The sequence below is a fragment of the Bos taurus genome, chromosome 2 (assembly GCF_002263795.3).
Source record: "Bos taurus isolate L1 Dominette 01449 registration number 42190680 breed Hereford chromosome 2, ARS-UCD2.0, whole genome shotgun sequence".
NCBI classification, from domain to species: Eukaryota; Metazoa; Chordata; class Mammalia; order Artiodactyla; family Bovidae; genus Bos; species Bos taurus.
Window position 1 is genome coordinate 13,585,901 of NC_037329.1, and position 17,595 is coordinate 13,603,495.

At 36.1% G+C, this 17,595-nt stretch overlaps 1 protein-coding gene across 2 annotated transcripts in view; it reads left to right on the forward strand.

The window, feature by feature from the left end:
* The window catches only part of NCKAP1 (NCK associated protein 1), a 105,779-nt gene that overhangs the window by 54,911 nt on the left and 33,273 nt on the right, over nt 1-17,595 (forward strand). For both annotated transcript variants that reach the window (XM_024979807.2, XM_024979808.2), the window contains 7 exons: nt 3,145-3,226; nt 4,872-4,930; nt 11,265-11,410; nt 13,303-13,435; nt 16,029-16,148; nt 16,795-16,934; nt 17,427-17,558. In XM_024979807.2, the coding sequence (XP_024835575.1) occupies nt 3,145-3,226; nt 4,872-4,930; nt 11,265-11,410; nt 13,303-13,435; nt 16,029-16,148; nt 16,795-16,934; nt 17,427-17,558 (812 nt within the window). The remainder of the gene's footprint in view (nt 1-3,144; nt 3,227-4,871; nt 4,931-11,264; nt 11,411-13,302; nt 13,436-16,028; nt 16,149-16,794; nt 16,935-17,426; nt 17,559-17,595) is intronic.

A 17,595-nucleotide genomic window follows, 5' to 3' on the forward strand; every position in this document is an offset into this window, starting at 1 on the left:
GAGTTGGTGATGGACAGGAACGCCTGGCGTGCTGCAGTCCATGGGGTCGCAAAGTGTCAGAAACAACTGAATGAGTGAACTGAATCTAAAACTATTGATTTTCCCCAGAAATAACCATACTTTGAAATCCTCATTTTCTTTCAAACCTACCTAAAAATGCAAATAGGAAGAAAACTGTTCATGTAATTGTTTACCCTCAGTTATAAACAGCTTACAGTTTACTATCCTAGTTTATTTCTTCTTTTATCCACTAGATGGAGCTCATACGCTTCCTTTCTAGAATGTCTGTTAAAAGAAGGAATAGAAAAGCTGCTTTTATCCAAAGCAAAGTGTTACTGCTTTGCTGCAGTTGTTTTTAAAAAACTTTTTATTTTATATCACAGTATAGCCAGTTAACATGTGGTAGTTTCAGGTGGACAGCAATGCAGTTTTTAATTTTTTAAAAATTGTTATTAAGGCAATGGCACCCCACTCCAGTACTCTTGCTTGGAAAATCCCATGGACGGAGGAGCCTGGTAGGCTGCAGTCCATGGGGTCGCTAAGAGTCGGACACGACTGAGCGACTTCACTTTCACTTTTCACTTTCATGCATTGGAGAAGGAAATGGCAACCCACTCCAGTGTTCTTGCCTGGAGAACCCTGGGGACGGGGAAGCCTGGTGGGCTGCTGTCCATGGAGTCGCACAGAGTCAGACACAACTGAAGTGACTTAGCATAGCATACATACCAGATAAATCAAAGGCTACTGTGCTGTCACAGTCTAAAAAGTAAGTCAACTCCTGGCTTTGTGGCGTTTGAAGTTTGCTATGACTAACTGGATATTTATTAATTTTATAGATTGTGTTAAAGTATTAAAAATTTTAAGCTACTCCATGTCTTTTTGTGTCTTATATTATTTTAGCAATACTGAGAAAATTTTAGAAAATTTTAGAAAAGGCAGAGGAACCAGAGATGCCAACATCTGCTGGGTCATGGAAAAAGCAAGAGAGTTCCAGAAAAACATCTATTTCTGCTTTATTGACTATGCCAAAGCCTTTGACTGTGTGGATCAGAATAAACTGTGGAAAATTCTGAAAGAGATGGGAATACCAGACCACCTGACCTGCCTCTTGAGAAACCTGTATGCAGGTCAGAAAGCAACAGTTCGAACTGGATGTGGAACAACAGACTGGTTCCAAATAGGAAAAGGAGTACGTCAAGGCTGTATATTGTCACCCTACTTATTTAACTTATATGCAGAGTACATCATGAGAAATGCTGGACTGGAAGAAGCACAAGCTGGAATCAAGATTGCCGGGAGAAATATCAATAACCTCAGATATGCAGATGACACTACCGTTATGGCAGAAAGTGAAGAGGAACTGAAAAAAAAAGCCTCTTGATGAAAGTGAAAGTAGAGAGTGAAAAAGTTGGCTTAAAGCTCAACATTCAGAAAACTAAGATCATGGCATCTGGTCCCATCACTTCATGGGAAATAGATGGGGAAACAGTGGAAACAGCATCAGACTTTATTTTTCTGGGCTCCGAAATCACTGCAGATGGTGATTGCAGCCATGAAATTAAAAGATGCTTACTCCTTGGAAGGAAAGTTATGACCAACCTAGTTATATTAAAAAGCAGAGATGTTACTTTGCCAACAAAGGTCCGTCTAGTCAAGGCTATGGTTTTTCCAGTGGTCATGTATGGATGTGAGAGTTGGACTGTGAAGAAAGCTGAGCGCCGAAGAATTGATGGTTTTGAACTGTGGTGTTGGAGAACACTCTTGAGAGTCTCTTGGACTGCAAGGAGGTCCAACCAGTTCATTGTAAAGGAGATCAGTCCTGGGTGTTCATTGGAAGGACTGATGCTAAATCTGAAACTCCAATACTTTGGCCACCTCATGCGAAGAGTTGACTCATTGGAAAAGACCCTGATGCTGGCAGGGATTGGGGTCAGGAGGAGAAGGAGACGACAGAGGATGAGATGGCTGGATGGGATCACCAACTCGATGGACATGAGTCTGAGTGAACTCTGGGAGTTGGTGATGGACAGGGAGGCCTGGCGTGCTGTGATTCATGGGGTCGCAAAGAGTCGGACAAGACTGAGTGAACTGAACTGAGAAAATTAATTTCTTATTTTTCTGATACAGTAATAGTAGCAACAGCAATACTGATACTAGTATTAATAATGGACATTTATCCATAGTATATTACCAGCTCTGAGGGTAGGTATAGTGAAGAAAAAAGACCCTATGTGACTTGATCAGTATCGCACCGTTCATGAGTACATGTGTAATAACACATTCAAATAACACTGTTTAAATGTGTTAAATGCCTGAGCTTTTTACCACCCGCAAGTACAGTATTTACATGCATAGTTTTTTAACCATTTGCTAGGATTTAAATTTAAAACTAAGATAACTTGTGAAAATAGTTCATTGTAATATTGGCTAAAATGGTAACTTAAATTTAAATTTTAAAATTGTGGTAAAGATGTATGTAACATTAAAGTTGTCATTTTAACTATTTTTAATTGTACAGTATAGAACTCTGTGTGCATTTACATGGTTGTACAGGTCTTAATGTTGTGAAAACTATGGTTTTTGTGAGCTAATAAGCATATACTTTTTTAAAAAGTTTATCATTTAGCATCTACTTCAGATATAGTTTATTAAATACTCACTTTTTAAGCAATTTTCAGAGGGCTTTTTTTGGTGCTACTTTTGTTGAGGTAAAATTTATACATGATAAAAATCACTTGTTCTAAGTGTACTGTTTTAATTTGGACAGCTGTATACATTCATGTCACCACCACCAGTCAAGATAAAGAACATTTCCAACATTTAAAAATTTTCTTGTGCACGTTTGCAGTTGATTCCCTCTCTAGATCCTCAACAACCCGTTGTCTGCTTTTTTGTCACTTTTGCCTTGAAAAAAAATTTTTTTTTCATGTGAATGAAATCATCCTTGTTTTTCATTTGTTTTAGTTAGCATGTTTTTGAGTTCATCCATGTTACTGTATGTATAAACATTCCAGTTTTATTTATTGCTTAAAAAAATTCTAACTATGGATGTATCAGTTTATCCACCTACTAGTTGATGGACCTGTGAATTTTTTCCCAACTAGATGTTTTTAATAATTATTTTTATCACTTTTTTTTTTCCAGAATCTTTCTGTTTGCCCTGAAGATGAATCAATCATCATGTCCTCTTTTGTTAACACTATGACTTCTCTAAGTGTAAAACAAGGTAATAAGTCTTTTAAATTGAAATGTATTTTCTTGCCATTAGGTTTTCAAATTCTGTTAACGAGGAGAGGACTTAGCAGTTAGTTTTTATAGTATTACTTATCCTACTTTGGAGCATATTTAATCTCTTCTCTTTTGTTTTAACTTTGCTCTGAAGCAAAGGTTTCGAAGATGGATGTGTGGTGATATTTACAAGAAGTATAGCTTGACATTTCTTCATATTCAGCTGGAGGCAAAATGGTATTTTTGAGGCAAAAGGTATTTTGTAATTATAAAAAAGAAAAATGAGCACCCTATATCATAATAAAGTTTATATTACGGTCCAGGCATTACCTATGACAGTAATCAATGAAATGATTAATCTGGGCAAGCACTTTATATATATTATCTTATTCAATCTTCATCAATGTTAAAAAGTTGTTAATTACTTTTAACACATTTGGAAACTTAAGCCTTAAGGCTTAAGGTTAACCTTAATTCAACATGGTTTGCCCACACTTTTTTTAACAGATACTAAGTTCTAGAATAGGAACTTAAGTTCAGATCTGTCAATCTCAAAAGTTGGTGTCATATCATAGACTGCCTTTCCATTAGTTGAATACTCCTCCATTCCAGTAGACTGGATATTTTAGTTTTATATTCTTTAAATAAAAACTATCAGAAACCTTCAAAATTTCTGAGTAATAAATTTGTTTTATCAAACTTAATATTGATAAACTTATAACTTGATAAATTGATAACTTGATAAACTTATAAATTGATAAATTAAGTTAAACATACTTATATAATGAATCTGCTATAAACGTGCCTGATGATATTTGGTTAAAATAAAGTTACTTTGTGGGACTTCAGCATGCTTTCCAAAGTTTCTATTCACAGGATTCCTCATGCTCTGTTTTAGGTACTTTTGAGTTGACATGTAAGCAAAATGAGAATCACGGGGTTTAGAGAGAAATCTGTACACTACCCTTCTCTTAGCACAGCTGCCTCATCACCTTTATAGGATATGAGAATTATTTCACTCTTAGCTATCATTTTTAAATTGTCGTAAAATAGAATTTACCACATTACCATTTCTAACTATGTTTAAGTACTTAAAAGTGTACAGTTCAGTAGAGTTAAGTGTATTGACATAGTTGTGCAATAAATATTCAGAATTTCTCATCCCGCGAAATTGAAAATGTAGCTATAGAGTAACAACTCCCCGTTTTCCTTTCACCCAGCCCCTGGAACCACTATTCTACTTTGTTTCTATGAGTTCGACTATTCTAGATACTGCACATAAGTGAATTGTACAATATTTGTCTTTCTATCACTACCTTATTTCACTTAGCATTCCCTCAACATGTCATCCATGACATGACATCCATGCTACAATATTTGCTCCCTTTTTCAGGCTGAATAATATACCATTGTGTGTATATATGATATTTTGTTTATCCACTGTTTATGGACTTTTTAGTTACTTCTACTTTTTGGCTGTTGTGAATGCTGCTGCTGTAAACATTGGTGTACACAAGAACATGGGTGTATTCTTTTGTATATACGTCCAGAAGTGGAATTGTCCTAGCCCTTAAATTTTAAAGTGTGATTTAAGTTATTGGAAAATATTAATTAGCTTTGTAATCTTTTTTCTGTTACTGTAGTTGAAGATGGGGAAGTATTTGATTTCAGAGGAATGAGATTAGATTGGTTTCGATTACAGGTAAGAATAACATTAATTTTCATTGTCGTTCTGTTATTGAATACCTCAGTTAACATGAGAGCATAACTTAATATGAAAAAATATTCCTTGTATACCTATTGAAAAGACTTCTTTTGTATTGTTATAACTAACATAGTCTTTACGTCAAGGAAAAACCTTTTTTTAATGGAGATATTATTGACATTTAACATTATGTTAGTTTCAGGTATGCAGCAATGATTTCAGTATATATGTGTATTTTGAAATGATCAACAATAAATCTAGTAAATATTCATCACCATATGTAGTTACAAGTTTATTTTTTTCTTGTGATGAGAATTTTTAAGATTTACTCGCTTTACAATTTTCAAATATATAATACAGTGTTATTAATTATAATTATAGTCACCATCCTATATATCACATGAAAGACAATGAAAGTGTTAGTCACTCAGTTATGCCCGACATGGACTGCAGTCCAACAGGCTCCTCTGTCCATGGGATTTTCCAGGCAAGAATATTGGAGTGGATAGCCATTGTCTTTTCCAAGGGATTTTCCTGACCCAAGAATTGAACCCCAGTCTCCTGCATTGCAGGTAGTGTCTTTATCATAACAGGGAAGCCCATGTTGTTCAGTTGCTCAGTTGTGTCCAACACTTTGCTGTTGCAGCAAACCGGGCTTCCCTGTCCTTCACCATCTCCTAAAGCTTGCTCAAACTCATGTCCATTGAATCGGTGATGCCATCCCACCGTCTCATCCTCTGTCATCCCCTTTTCCTCCTGCCTTCAGTCTTTCCCAGCATCAGGATCTTTTCCAGTGTGTCAGCTCTTTGCATCCGGTGGCCAAAGTATTGAAGCTTCAGCGTAAGTCCTTCAAATGAATATTCAGGGTTGATTTCCTTTAGCATTGACTGGGTTCGATTTCCTTGCAGTCCAAGGGACTGTCAAGAATCTTCTCCAATAGCACAGATTGTAAGCGTCAATTCTTCAGTTCTCAGCCTTCTTTCTGGTCCAACTCATCACATCTGTACATGACTACTGGAAAAACCATAGCTTTGACTAGATGGATTTTTGTCAACAAAGTAATGTCTCTTCTTTTTAATAGGCTGTCTAGCTTTTCTTCCAAGGAGTAAGCATCTTTTAATTTCATGGCTTCAGTCACCATCTGCAGTGATTTTGGAGCCCAAAATAATAAAGTCCCTCACTGCTTCCATTGTTTCCCTGTCTATTTGCCATGAAGTGATGGGACTGGATACCATGATCTTAGTTTATTGAATGTTAAATTTTAAGCCAGGTTTTTCACTGTCCTCATTCACGTTCATGAAGAAGCTCTTTAGTTCATTTTTGCTTTTTGCCATAAGGTTGGTGTTATCTGCATTTCTGAGGTTATTGATATTTCTCCCCGCAATCCTGATTCCAGCTTGTGGTTCAATCCAGCCTAGCATTTCGCATGATGTAGTCTGCATATAAGTTAAATAAGCAGGGTGACAATGTATAGCCTTGAGGTACTCCTTTCCCAATTTGGAACCAGTCTGTTGTTCCATGTCTGGTTCTAACTGTTGCTTCTTGACCTACATACAGGTTTCTCAGGTGGCAGGTAAGGTGGTTTGGTAGTCCCATCTCTTGAAGAATTTTCCACAGTTTGTTGTGATCCACACAGTCAAAGGCTTTGGCATAGTCAATAAAGCAGAAGTGGATGTTTTCCTGGAATTCTCTTGCTTTTTCTGTGATCCAGCAGATGTTGGCACTTTGATCTCTGGCTCCTCCGCCTTTTCTAAATTGAGCTTGTACATTGATTTAAGTACTGTTGAAGCCTAGCTTGGAGGATTTTGAGCATGACCTTGCTAGTGTGTGAAATGAGTACAATTATGCAGTAGTTTGAACATTCTTTGGTATTGGAATGAAAACTGACCTTTTCCAGTCCTGTGGCCATTGCTGAGTATTCCAAATTTGCTGGCATATTGAGTGCAGCACTTTCACAGCATCATCTTTTAGGATTTGAAATAGCTCAGCTGGAATTCCATCAGGTCCACTAGCTTTGTTCATAGTAATGCTTCCTAAGGCCCATTTGACTTTGCTCTTCAGGATGCATATATTTATTTTGTAACTGGAGGTTTGTATCTTACGACTGCTGTACCCATTTCATCTACCCCTGACTCCCTGCCTCTGGGAAACACCAATCTGTTGTCTGTATATGTGAGTTTGGATTTTTCTTCTGTTCATTTTGGTTTGTTTTTGTCATTTTAGATTCCACATGTAAGTGAGAGATCATATGATATTTGCCTTTCTCTGACTTCTTTCATTAGGCACAATACCTTCAAGGCCCATCTATATTGTCACAAATAGCAAGATTTCCTTTCTCTTTTCATGGCTGAATAATATTTCTAGTTATGTGTGTGTGTGTGTGTGTGTGTGTGTGTGTGTGTGTGTGTACCCCATAATTTTTTTATTCATTCATCCATCAGTGGACGCTTGGGTAGTTTCCATGTTGTGACTATTGTAAATAATGCTGCAATGAACAAAGGGATATAGATGTCTTTTTGCGTTAGTGTTTTCCTTTTCTTCAGATGAATACCAGATGTGGAATTGCTGGAGCATATGGTAGTTCTGTTCATAGTTTTTGAGGAACCTCTGTACTGTTTTCCACAGTGGCTGCACCCATTTCCGTTCCCACCATTGATAAACAAGATTTCCTTTTCTCCACATCTTCACCAACTGTCTTTATATATTACCTTTTTTATAATAGCCATTGTAACAGATATGAGTTGATAATTAGTAATGTTTTAAGTAACTTCCCTGAAATCGCAGAGCTGATTAGTGGGAGATCAGGGAAGAATACTTGAGATACTTGAGATATATTATACATTATTTTCTTCTAGTTAAAAATAAAGTTTAGAAATTAACATTTTCTTGTTCAAAAAAAAACACGAAACAGTATGTAAGTCATGCTTATTAAATGACTGAAAATAGAATTACTGTGCCAAAGGATACATACACATTAAAAAATTTGAAAGTCATCGTCACAAAGTTTGAACTGTTTTCAGCCTCTTACTCTCAGTTTGTGGGAGTTCCTAAACCAACATTTATGTTCAGAGAATTTTACAGATTTAGATGACTTTCAAATACCCCTTATTGAATACTTCCAGAATTATTAGACTTACTCATTTGAAAAATTCACTTGAGAATTTTACCGTTGTCTATTGCAGTCATACAGCAATGTTTGAAGCTTTAGAGTGAGCATTAGGGGTATAGAGTTGATATATCCCTTTGTGAGAATGTTTTGTTTTCCCGTGGCCTATAGATAGAATGCTCTAATGACATCGCTCTCTCTCTTCACATCATCTTCCTTCTTTGTTTATCTCTTTGTCCAAATGTCTTCTTTTTATAAAGACACTGTTCATACTGGATTAGAGTCCATTTTAATGATCTAATTTTAACTTATGTCTGTTAAGACCCTACTTCCAAATAAAGTTACATTCTGAAGTATTAAGGATTATGCTTTCAACATATCTTTTTGGGAATGACAGTTCAATGCATAGCATTGCTCTCAACCATGATTAGGACAAATAGTCACTCAACTCCTTTCTGTTGTGTATTAGACTCTCACTTTATAGTGAGAATAGGTCAAAACATACCAAGGATGAAAGTAATGGGACATAAAACTAAGCCTTAACTAGGAAAAGAGGACACAAATGCAAGGTAGAAGGCAGTGTCCAGAAACTAGGATGTTTGCATAGATGACTAACAGCAAGTCAACTGTTAGGGTTTCAAGATCACAGACTAGGCTACAGGATGTGGGAGATAAAATACTGACAACTTACATAGTTGAGTATAATCCTCATTTGGATATTTTATACATCTGGCTTTGGAGACAAGGCATAAAAGATAGGGAAAAATTAAATGGTTTAAAAGCTTAAGTTAGAATGACAGAGTATGATTATCAGTACAGTGACAGAGTATGATTATCAATTAATTACAGTTTTCTTAGGAAGGAGAAAGTTGTTTTTTCAAGTGGAATTACTAGTAATGGCTTTGTAGAGAAAACAGCTTGTTACCCACGCATTGAAAGATGGGTCAAGTTGGAGTAGGAGAATCATTTACACAGGAAAGGGCAAGAAAAGAGCCTTCTTAATGTAAAATATTACTACAGGAAGAAAAATATCTTCACAAAAGATATGAATGATCTGAGTTTGATCAGTGATCTGGTAGAAGGATAAGAGTTACTAGGTGTAAGTGTATGGCCAGAGAGAGATGTAGAGCTCTGTATCACTTCTTGAGTAGGGCAGGGCTAGAAGAATAAGCCTTTAAGGGAATGTGATAGTACGCTTTGTTACCGTCACTGGGGTCTTTGGAGTCTTAAAAGAAGAGTTCTCCCTCTCTACATGTATTCTCTGCCATTTTTTCTCTTCCTAAATTAGGATCTCATTCTGCTGTTTGTTCCATTAGTCTCTTAAGTATCTTCAGTCACTGATTCTCTTTGCCTTCTAATTTACTTGGGTAGTTCATATTTTAGACTTTTATTTAAACCAGTTTTTTTTTTTTTTAAATGACGTGTGTTTCTTCTTCCACTGTTGTCAAGCATTTCAAATGAGTTTTTAATTAAATTGTCTCATTTTGTCACCATCCATTTCATCTGAATTTATTTTCACAGTACTTTAATTCAGAATTTTTAAAATTATTCTCAGCTAGTGGAAGTCTTTATTGAACTCATGGCCACTACTGGTTCCTCTTTGTACTTTAAAACTGATGAAAGGTAAATTATACTTCCGTTAGACTTAGTTTGTGATGAATGTCCAGAATACATCTTGCCATTACTGTATTGCCATCACATTCTTCATTTTCTCCCTTTTTCTGGTAGAAGACACAAACATCAAATTATAGAGCTCTGCTTTGTGATGCGCCTGCCTTAGTGAATGGTAACCTCATCTGTGTAGTGACCTTTTCCCACTGGAGAGACTGAGATTTGATTTTTATCTTACTTAAAAGGCAATAATTGTTTAGTCTTTTACTGTTTCATGGGTACTAGCAGAAGACATGGGGCTCCTGGATTAGAGACAGAGAACTTAATTCACTGCACAGGAAGTGCCATGAGCATCCAGATATATACATTATTTTTCCCTTGCTTTCATGTCTTTTGGGGGTAGTGCAGAGAGACCCAGATGAATGCTGTGTATGCATTGGGCACGTCTTAAGCTAAGGAGGACTGAGTTTGAGGAACCCTCTGTTTCATCATCAACAGGAAGCATATTTGCTCTTTGTTCCAGAGGGACACATTACTTTCTTTCTCAAGTTTGGTAGCTGTAAGGCCTGGAGAAATGGCTGAGATAGTGAGTGGTCTGGGCTGTGCTTTCTTGGCGTATCCAGCAAGGTGTGTAAGTACACGTGAGATTCATGAAAGAATGCCTCCCAAAAGCCAGGACCGTGGTCATCAACCATAATTCTTGTGTTGCCTACCATGTCTAGTCATTCCCCTGATTAAACACTTTTGAGCTTTACCACCCTGGACCATCTCATTATCCTGTCCGGATTGTTACCACCACTGCCTCCTAAGAAGCTCTGCCTCCTGTTCCCTCTCCACTCCTCTCTGTTTCCACCTCAGCATAGAACAATCTTTCTAAGCAGTTATTATCCATCACACAGACTCTTTGGTGATTTATCAAAAAGTTCAAATTCTTCAGCATGATATATGATGTTTATTCTGTAGGCATCCCTCGTATTGTTTTCCTTGCTTGTGAAATGTCCACCACCCAAGGGCAGGTTTTGTTTTCAGTGCGTTGGTACCTCTTAGTGGAATTTCTTTCCCTCACAACCTGTCCTGATGGTTTTGGTTAAGACCTGTCGCCTTTTTTATCAACTTAACACTAATTTTACCACCTTCAGAATGCTTCTCTAGAGTTCGTCAATTAGTACGGTGTGTTATGCTCTCCAGTTTTTAATGATTCAGTATAATCAAAAACCTTCCTGAGTCAACATGTGCAGTACTTAAGTTTCATCTTACTGTTTTGAATATGTGTTTTATCTTGAACTAAGTCGAAAACTTCTCTTGGTAGGGACACCATGTGACAATTCATTGTTTTGTATCTTTGATATGTAGCTTCACTTGCTTTAGGAGTTCAAGCTGAATGACCCATGTATTAGATTCTGTTTTAAGAATAGTATTTCAGTTTACTGTAATAAAGAAATTCTTGATAGGAATTTTAAGTTTGAATCACGGTAGACAGTTTTTAAAAGATGATGTTCTTAATAAACTTTAAATATTCTTCAATAGTGGGTATTTTTTCTTTTTTCCTATAGACTTGGTCTATACCTGAAGTCATTACCTAAACTACATTTGTTTCTTTCTTTACTTTTTCAGGCATATACTAGTGTCTCTAAGGCTTCACTTAGCCTTTCAGATCACAGAGAACTTGGAAAGATGATGAATACAATAATTTTTCACACAAAAATGGTAGATTCCTTGGTGGAAATGTTGGTGGAAACATCAGATCTGTCCATATTTTGGTATGTTGTAATTTTCTTTAAATTAGAATTTGAAATTTTTATTATCCAAAGATGTGTTTCTTGATTACGTTAGTGTGGTGCTTAAGACAGTTTACTAAGAGATTCTAAGAATCAAGGGAATAGAGAACAACCTGCCAGTAGTGAAGTTTACTATGTTGGGGTTTTATGTCTGTTTTTAATTCTCTATAGGAGCACCTTTTACTGATGTGAATTTGTTTTTTATGCTTTCTTTGAAGAAGTGAAAAACAATCGCTTCAAATTGTGTCATTAAAGGAAAAAAAATTTGGACTGGGGTCAACTAGAGCAAATGTTGGCAATTAAATACCACGTGGTTTCCCTCTGTAGTATTGTTAGATATTAATATTGTGATAATGTGGTGACAGTCCCCTCCACTGTGCTCCACTCTCCTTTGCTTCTGTTATAAGTTCTTTTGTTATTCTTAGTAGTCTGCAGCTCCTCCTTTTCTCCCCACATTATGTGGTTCTTGAAGGAGGTCAAGTTTTTGTTTCCTTAGTGTCTTAACAGAGTAAGTGCTTAATAAGTATTTCAATGAATAAGTGAACTTGATTGTGATAAAATTAATAAACAGTGGTGTCAGGACTCAAACTTAAGTATTCTGATTTCAAAGCTGTACAGTGTCCACTCTGTTTCTGCTTCTTGATCTTTTTTCCTTTAGGGAAGCTGATGAGAATAGCGTGGTAGGTAGGTTCCTTTAATTCTAAAATGCTGAAATACTCTCAGTGGATAGTGGTAGTAGTTTCTCTGTATTGAATAGATGTCATTATGAAAAGCTTGTGAATAATTTTGTTTTGGGGAGAAAACCAAAAAAAAAAAAAAAACCCTGATTTTTGCAGTTTGTAGTGGGGCTTTAATTAGCAGTTTTGCAGAAAAAATCCAAATTACTTGGCAGGGAAGACATAAGGATCTCTTAAAGGAACTCAGGAAATATAGTTATTATGTAACAAGTTTGTAAGAGTTTTAAGATTTGGAACCCTATCCTATTGTCTGACCCAGAGGCTACCTTGAAAAGAAAATGTAACATTTTATGTTTAGGTATTTTTGAGCTGTATATTGTAAAAGAAGGATACAGCAATTAGAAATTCCTCTTCTGGGGACTTCTTTGGTTGTCAATTGGTTAGGACTGCGTACCCCCAGTGCAGGGGACCCAGGTTCTATCCCTGGCCAGGGAACTAGATCCCACATACTGCATTGAAGACCAGAGATCCTGCGTGCTGCAGCTAAGAACCAGTACAGCCAAATAAATTAACTTCAAAAAGAAAAAAATAAATTCCTCTTCTCTTTCCTGGAAATAAGGCACTTTGAATAATGTTTAAAACTTGCAAATTTTCAGTCATTTAATTAATTTATATTCATACTTGGTCTTAACCACATTCTTACTTTGTCACATCCAAAATAAAGACATGTTTACTACTTCTGTTTGTTTTATTATTCGAAGTGTATTAAATCTATATTTTATCACCTCATACTCTTTTAGATTTAACATCTCTTCAATCTGGTAATAATTTAAAGTTGATGGTGTATTATTGTTTAATTGACAATATTTTTCTTAGTGGTACATAAAATAATGGTATTTCTTACAATTGATAGTGACTCAGCTTTGATGACTTTTGATGCTGTAAGGTTCGAGTGGTATATATTCAAATGCCATAGATATGGTTTATTTTCTCTTTAACTTTTATTTTTAAATGCGTTAATGTTATAGAAATAATATTTTATAACTCTGAAATGGTTATTAATATGTAAGAGAACTCTTTGGAAAAATAACTTTTCCTACGAGAATAAATGCTACAGTTGGTAATTTTCATTTACTTGAATCAAATTAAACTAACTATAAAAATTATGATTCTGATTTTTAATTTGTTTCCTTATAGTTTTTATAGTCGTGCTTTTGAGAAGATGTTTCAGCAGTGTTTGGAGTTACCCTCTCAATCAAGATACTCAATTGCATTTCCACTACTTTGCACTCATTTTATGAGTTGCACACATGAACTGTGTCCAGAAGAGGTAATTTCAGAGTAGTATTGGGATTAATATAGTATGCAGAATAAGCTACTCCAAGCATACAGCTGACCAAATTTCACAAAGACTCACAAAGTCATAATTACCTAACCTACTTGCCCACCTAATGTATCTCTGTGCAGAGTCAGAAGAATGCTTGATTAGGCATATGATGTAATATTTATTTAAATGATTGGATAAATACAGATACATGTTTCTAAGAACACATCACAAAATCACTTGTTATTTAGTCATTCAGTCGTGTCTGATTCTTTTGATACCCCATTGACTGTGGCCCGTCAGGCTTCTCTGTCCATGGGATTTCCCAGGCATAAAGCCACTTGAAATTAACCTTTATTAAAATAAATAGTGAGTCAGGCATTAATATTATGGTAAAGTTACGTATAATGAGTGATTTTTATATGCTTAGTTTTCTCTGAAATGCTCATTGAAAATACTTGCAAATTGAATGGAGACATTGCTGGCTAAATATAAGCATTTCAAAGAAGAATTTCACTGACTTGTTAATATAATAGATACAGTAAGTAAAATTGAGATTTGCCGGTGTTTGTAAGAATTCACATACTGGCACACACAGTTACTGAGTAATTAAAGTACTCTGTAGTTTTGCACATACCAAGTATCTATCAAAAATGTACTCTCAGTATTTCTTCTAATCGTCCAAGAAGAAAAATAACTCTTAGTGAGTATAGTAAGTATATATTAAAATTAAGTAGTATTAATGAGGTGGATGAAACTGGAGCCTATTATACAGAGTGAAGTAAGCCAGAAAGAAAAACACCAATACAGTATACTAATGCATATATATGGAATTTAGAAAGACGGTAACGATAACCCTGTATGTGAGAGAGCAAAAGAGAGACAGATGTATAGAACAGTCTTTTGGACTTTGCAGGAGGGAGAGGGTGGGATGATTTGGGAGAATGGCATTGAAACATGTATAATATCATATAAGAAATGAAAAAAAAATGATTATGACATGTATAAACCCCAAAGGACATGTCTTGGATTCTAATAAATTTCTGCACCCCTCAAAAAAAAAAATAGCTTAGTGTTGAATCCTTTTACTTAGAACTACAGAACTTATAGAAAAGAAACTTACAAAGAGCAGTAGCATTATTATTATCTTTACGAATTGTTACTGCTAAGTTGCTTCAGTCGTGTCCGACTCTGTGCGACCCTATAGACGGCAGCCCACCAGGCTCCCCCGTCCCTGGGATTCTCCAGGCAAGAGTACTGGAGTGGGTTGCCATTTCCTTCTCCAATGCATGAAAGTGAAAAGTGAAAGGGAAGTCGCTCAGTCGTGTCTGACCCTCAGCGACCCCATGGACTGCAGCCTACCAGGCTGCTCCGTCCATGGGATTTTCCAGGCAAGAGCACTGGAGTGGGGTGCCATTGCCTTCTCCCTTGTTTATGCTAGTGGCTCCTAAATCTATATCTGCAGCCCAGATCTTTCCTTTCAAGTTAGATTTTCTCTGTACTGCAACCTAGGTATTTTTAGCCATCTGAAGTGTAACATGTCCAGAATAGAATCATTAATTTTTCCACATCTACCCCAACTTGAAACCTTTTCTGTTTTTGGCTCTACTCTTACATAAGTATTCAGACTCCTGCCTCTTCTTACCTTTGAAGAAGCCCCATTATCTTTTGCCTGGATGATTGTTACTGCCTCCTATGTGGTCTCTGCATCTGCCATTATCCTGTTCGCAGCACAGAGCCCGAGTTATACTCTAGTTGTTTTGCTTTCCAGTCTCAGCATTTTTGAGCCATTGAAGAGAAGTAGTGAAGTCAGATCTGCATTTTAAATAAATTAGTAAGTTTGAAGCAATGCTAGTTCAAGTCCTTTTTTTCAGGAAGAAGGGATGTATTATCTTTCAGGAGTCGGAATTTGGTTAAACAAAATCCAAATGTCTATGGTAGGTTAGTTTTTATAAGAGATAAAAGAGATCTATAACATCTCCCATCTTCACTTCTTATGTAGGATAGACTTGAACCTTATTTTCTATGTTTATTTAAAAACTTTTAATTCAAATTAGTTCAGTCGCTCAGTTGTGTCCGACTCTTTGTGACTGCATGGACTGCAGCACGTCAGGCTTCCCTATCCATCACCAACTCCCGGAGCTTGCTCAAACTCATGTCCATCGAGTCCATGATGCCATCCAACCATCTCATCCTCTGTTGTCCCCTTCTCCTGCCTTCAGTCTTACGCAGCATCAGGATCTTTTCCAGTGAGTCAGTTCTTTGCATCAGGTGGCCAAAGGATTGGAGTTTCAGCTTCAGCATCAGTCCTTCCAGTGAATATTCAGGACTGATTTCCTTTAGGACTGACTGGACTCTCAAGGTCTTTTCCAACACCACAGTTCAAAAGCATCAGTTCTTTGGCACTCAGCTTTTTTTATGGTCCAACTCTCACATCCATACATGCCTGCTGGAAAAACCATAGCTTTGACTAGATGGACCTTTGTTGGCAAAGTAATGTCTCTGCTTTTTAATATGCTTTCTAGGTTTGTCTAGATTTGTTAATTCAAATTACTTTGTTATAATTTTTATTGTTTTTGTTACTATTTTTCTTTAACAGAGACATCATATTGGAGATCGCAGTCTTTCCTTATGTAATATGTTCCTTGATGAAATGGCCAAACAAGCTCGAAATCTCATCACTGATATTTGCACAGAACAGTGTACTCTTAGTGACCAGGTAATAATTTAAATGTTTCCTTACAGATGGGAAAATTGTCTTGAAGGCAAGAAAACCATCTCTTAGCTGGGTTTTTTTTTTTTTTTTTTCCCGTTTTTAATCTTATCCTCAAATTCTCAGTAAATCTCATTACCTCTTATTATGAAGCTCTGTTGTTAGGTTTTTAAGAAATGTCCCACTGTCTTTAGGGTTATGGTTTAAAATCCAGCCTCTAGCTTGGCATTCAAGTCCCTTCCCAAGGTAGCTCGAACATCTCTCCCCAGCATTTTATGCTCCACTACTGAGTCATTCTGATGAGGTTCAGAGCACATTGTGTTCTATCATAGTTTTGGTCTTCATAGGCCATTTTCCTTTCAGTAAAATGTTATTCCTCGCTGCCTGGTATTTTTTTAATTTGTCCTTGAACTGTAGCTTTGATATAACTACCTCTATGAAATGTCTCTTCACACAAGATTTCCCTGTTTCTGTGTTTTCCAAGCTGAATGGGCTCTCCAAGCTGGCTAGGTAAATGCTGCGTCTCACTTATTACCTCTGTTCTTAGTGCTAGTATATTTGCCGCATAGTCTGGGTTTAGCTAAGGTTTGTTTCAGTAGTTAATGTTTTCGGAGTAATTGGTATGTATGATTTCATTTATTTTTAAATTTAGTTATTGCCCAAGCATTGTGCCAAAACCATCAGTCAAGCAGTGAATAAGAAGTCAAAGAAACAGACTGGTAAGAAAGGGGAACCTGAAAGGGAAAAACCAGGAGTTGAAAGCATGAGGAAAAACAGGCTGGTCGTGACCAAGTAAGCCATCCACTATTACTGTATCTTTTTGTTACAGGTAGAAGAGGTTTTTTGGTTTTTGTTTTTCCATTTTTGTATGGCATTAGTACTGAGGAAATGCTAGTAATTGTAAATTCTTCATTTCCCAGTTGTTAATGTTTTTTGACATTTGTGAACTTGATTAGCCAGTTAGTGCTTATTTAATCCAAAAGTACTTATTTTGGATTTTTGAAGAAAATACATGTAATAGATGTCATTTTTTTAATATGTTGAATATTGAAGGCCAAGAATCTGTCTAAAAATTTGGAGGGGGTATACTATAAGCAATCTGTAATTTCAGTTTATTTGAAATTAGATGTCTGACACTATTTTGGCATCTTGTTATATATTGAACATGTCAGTTTAAGAGAGGAAAAGTTGAATTTTGCCATTACTATTCTGATATGAAATTAATTTCATATTGCTATTATGAGATGTTAATTTTTTTCTTTACTGTTTATTAATGTTTTTCAGCCTTGATAAGTTGCACACTGCACTTTCCGAGTTGTGTTTCTCTATAAATTATGTACCAAACATGGTGGTTTGGGAACATACCTTTACCCCACGAGAATATTTGACTTCTCATCTGGAAATCCGCTTTACTAAGTAAGAAAGAATATAAACTGTTTTTTGTTTGTTGATT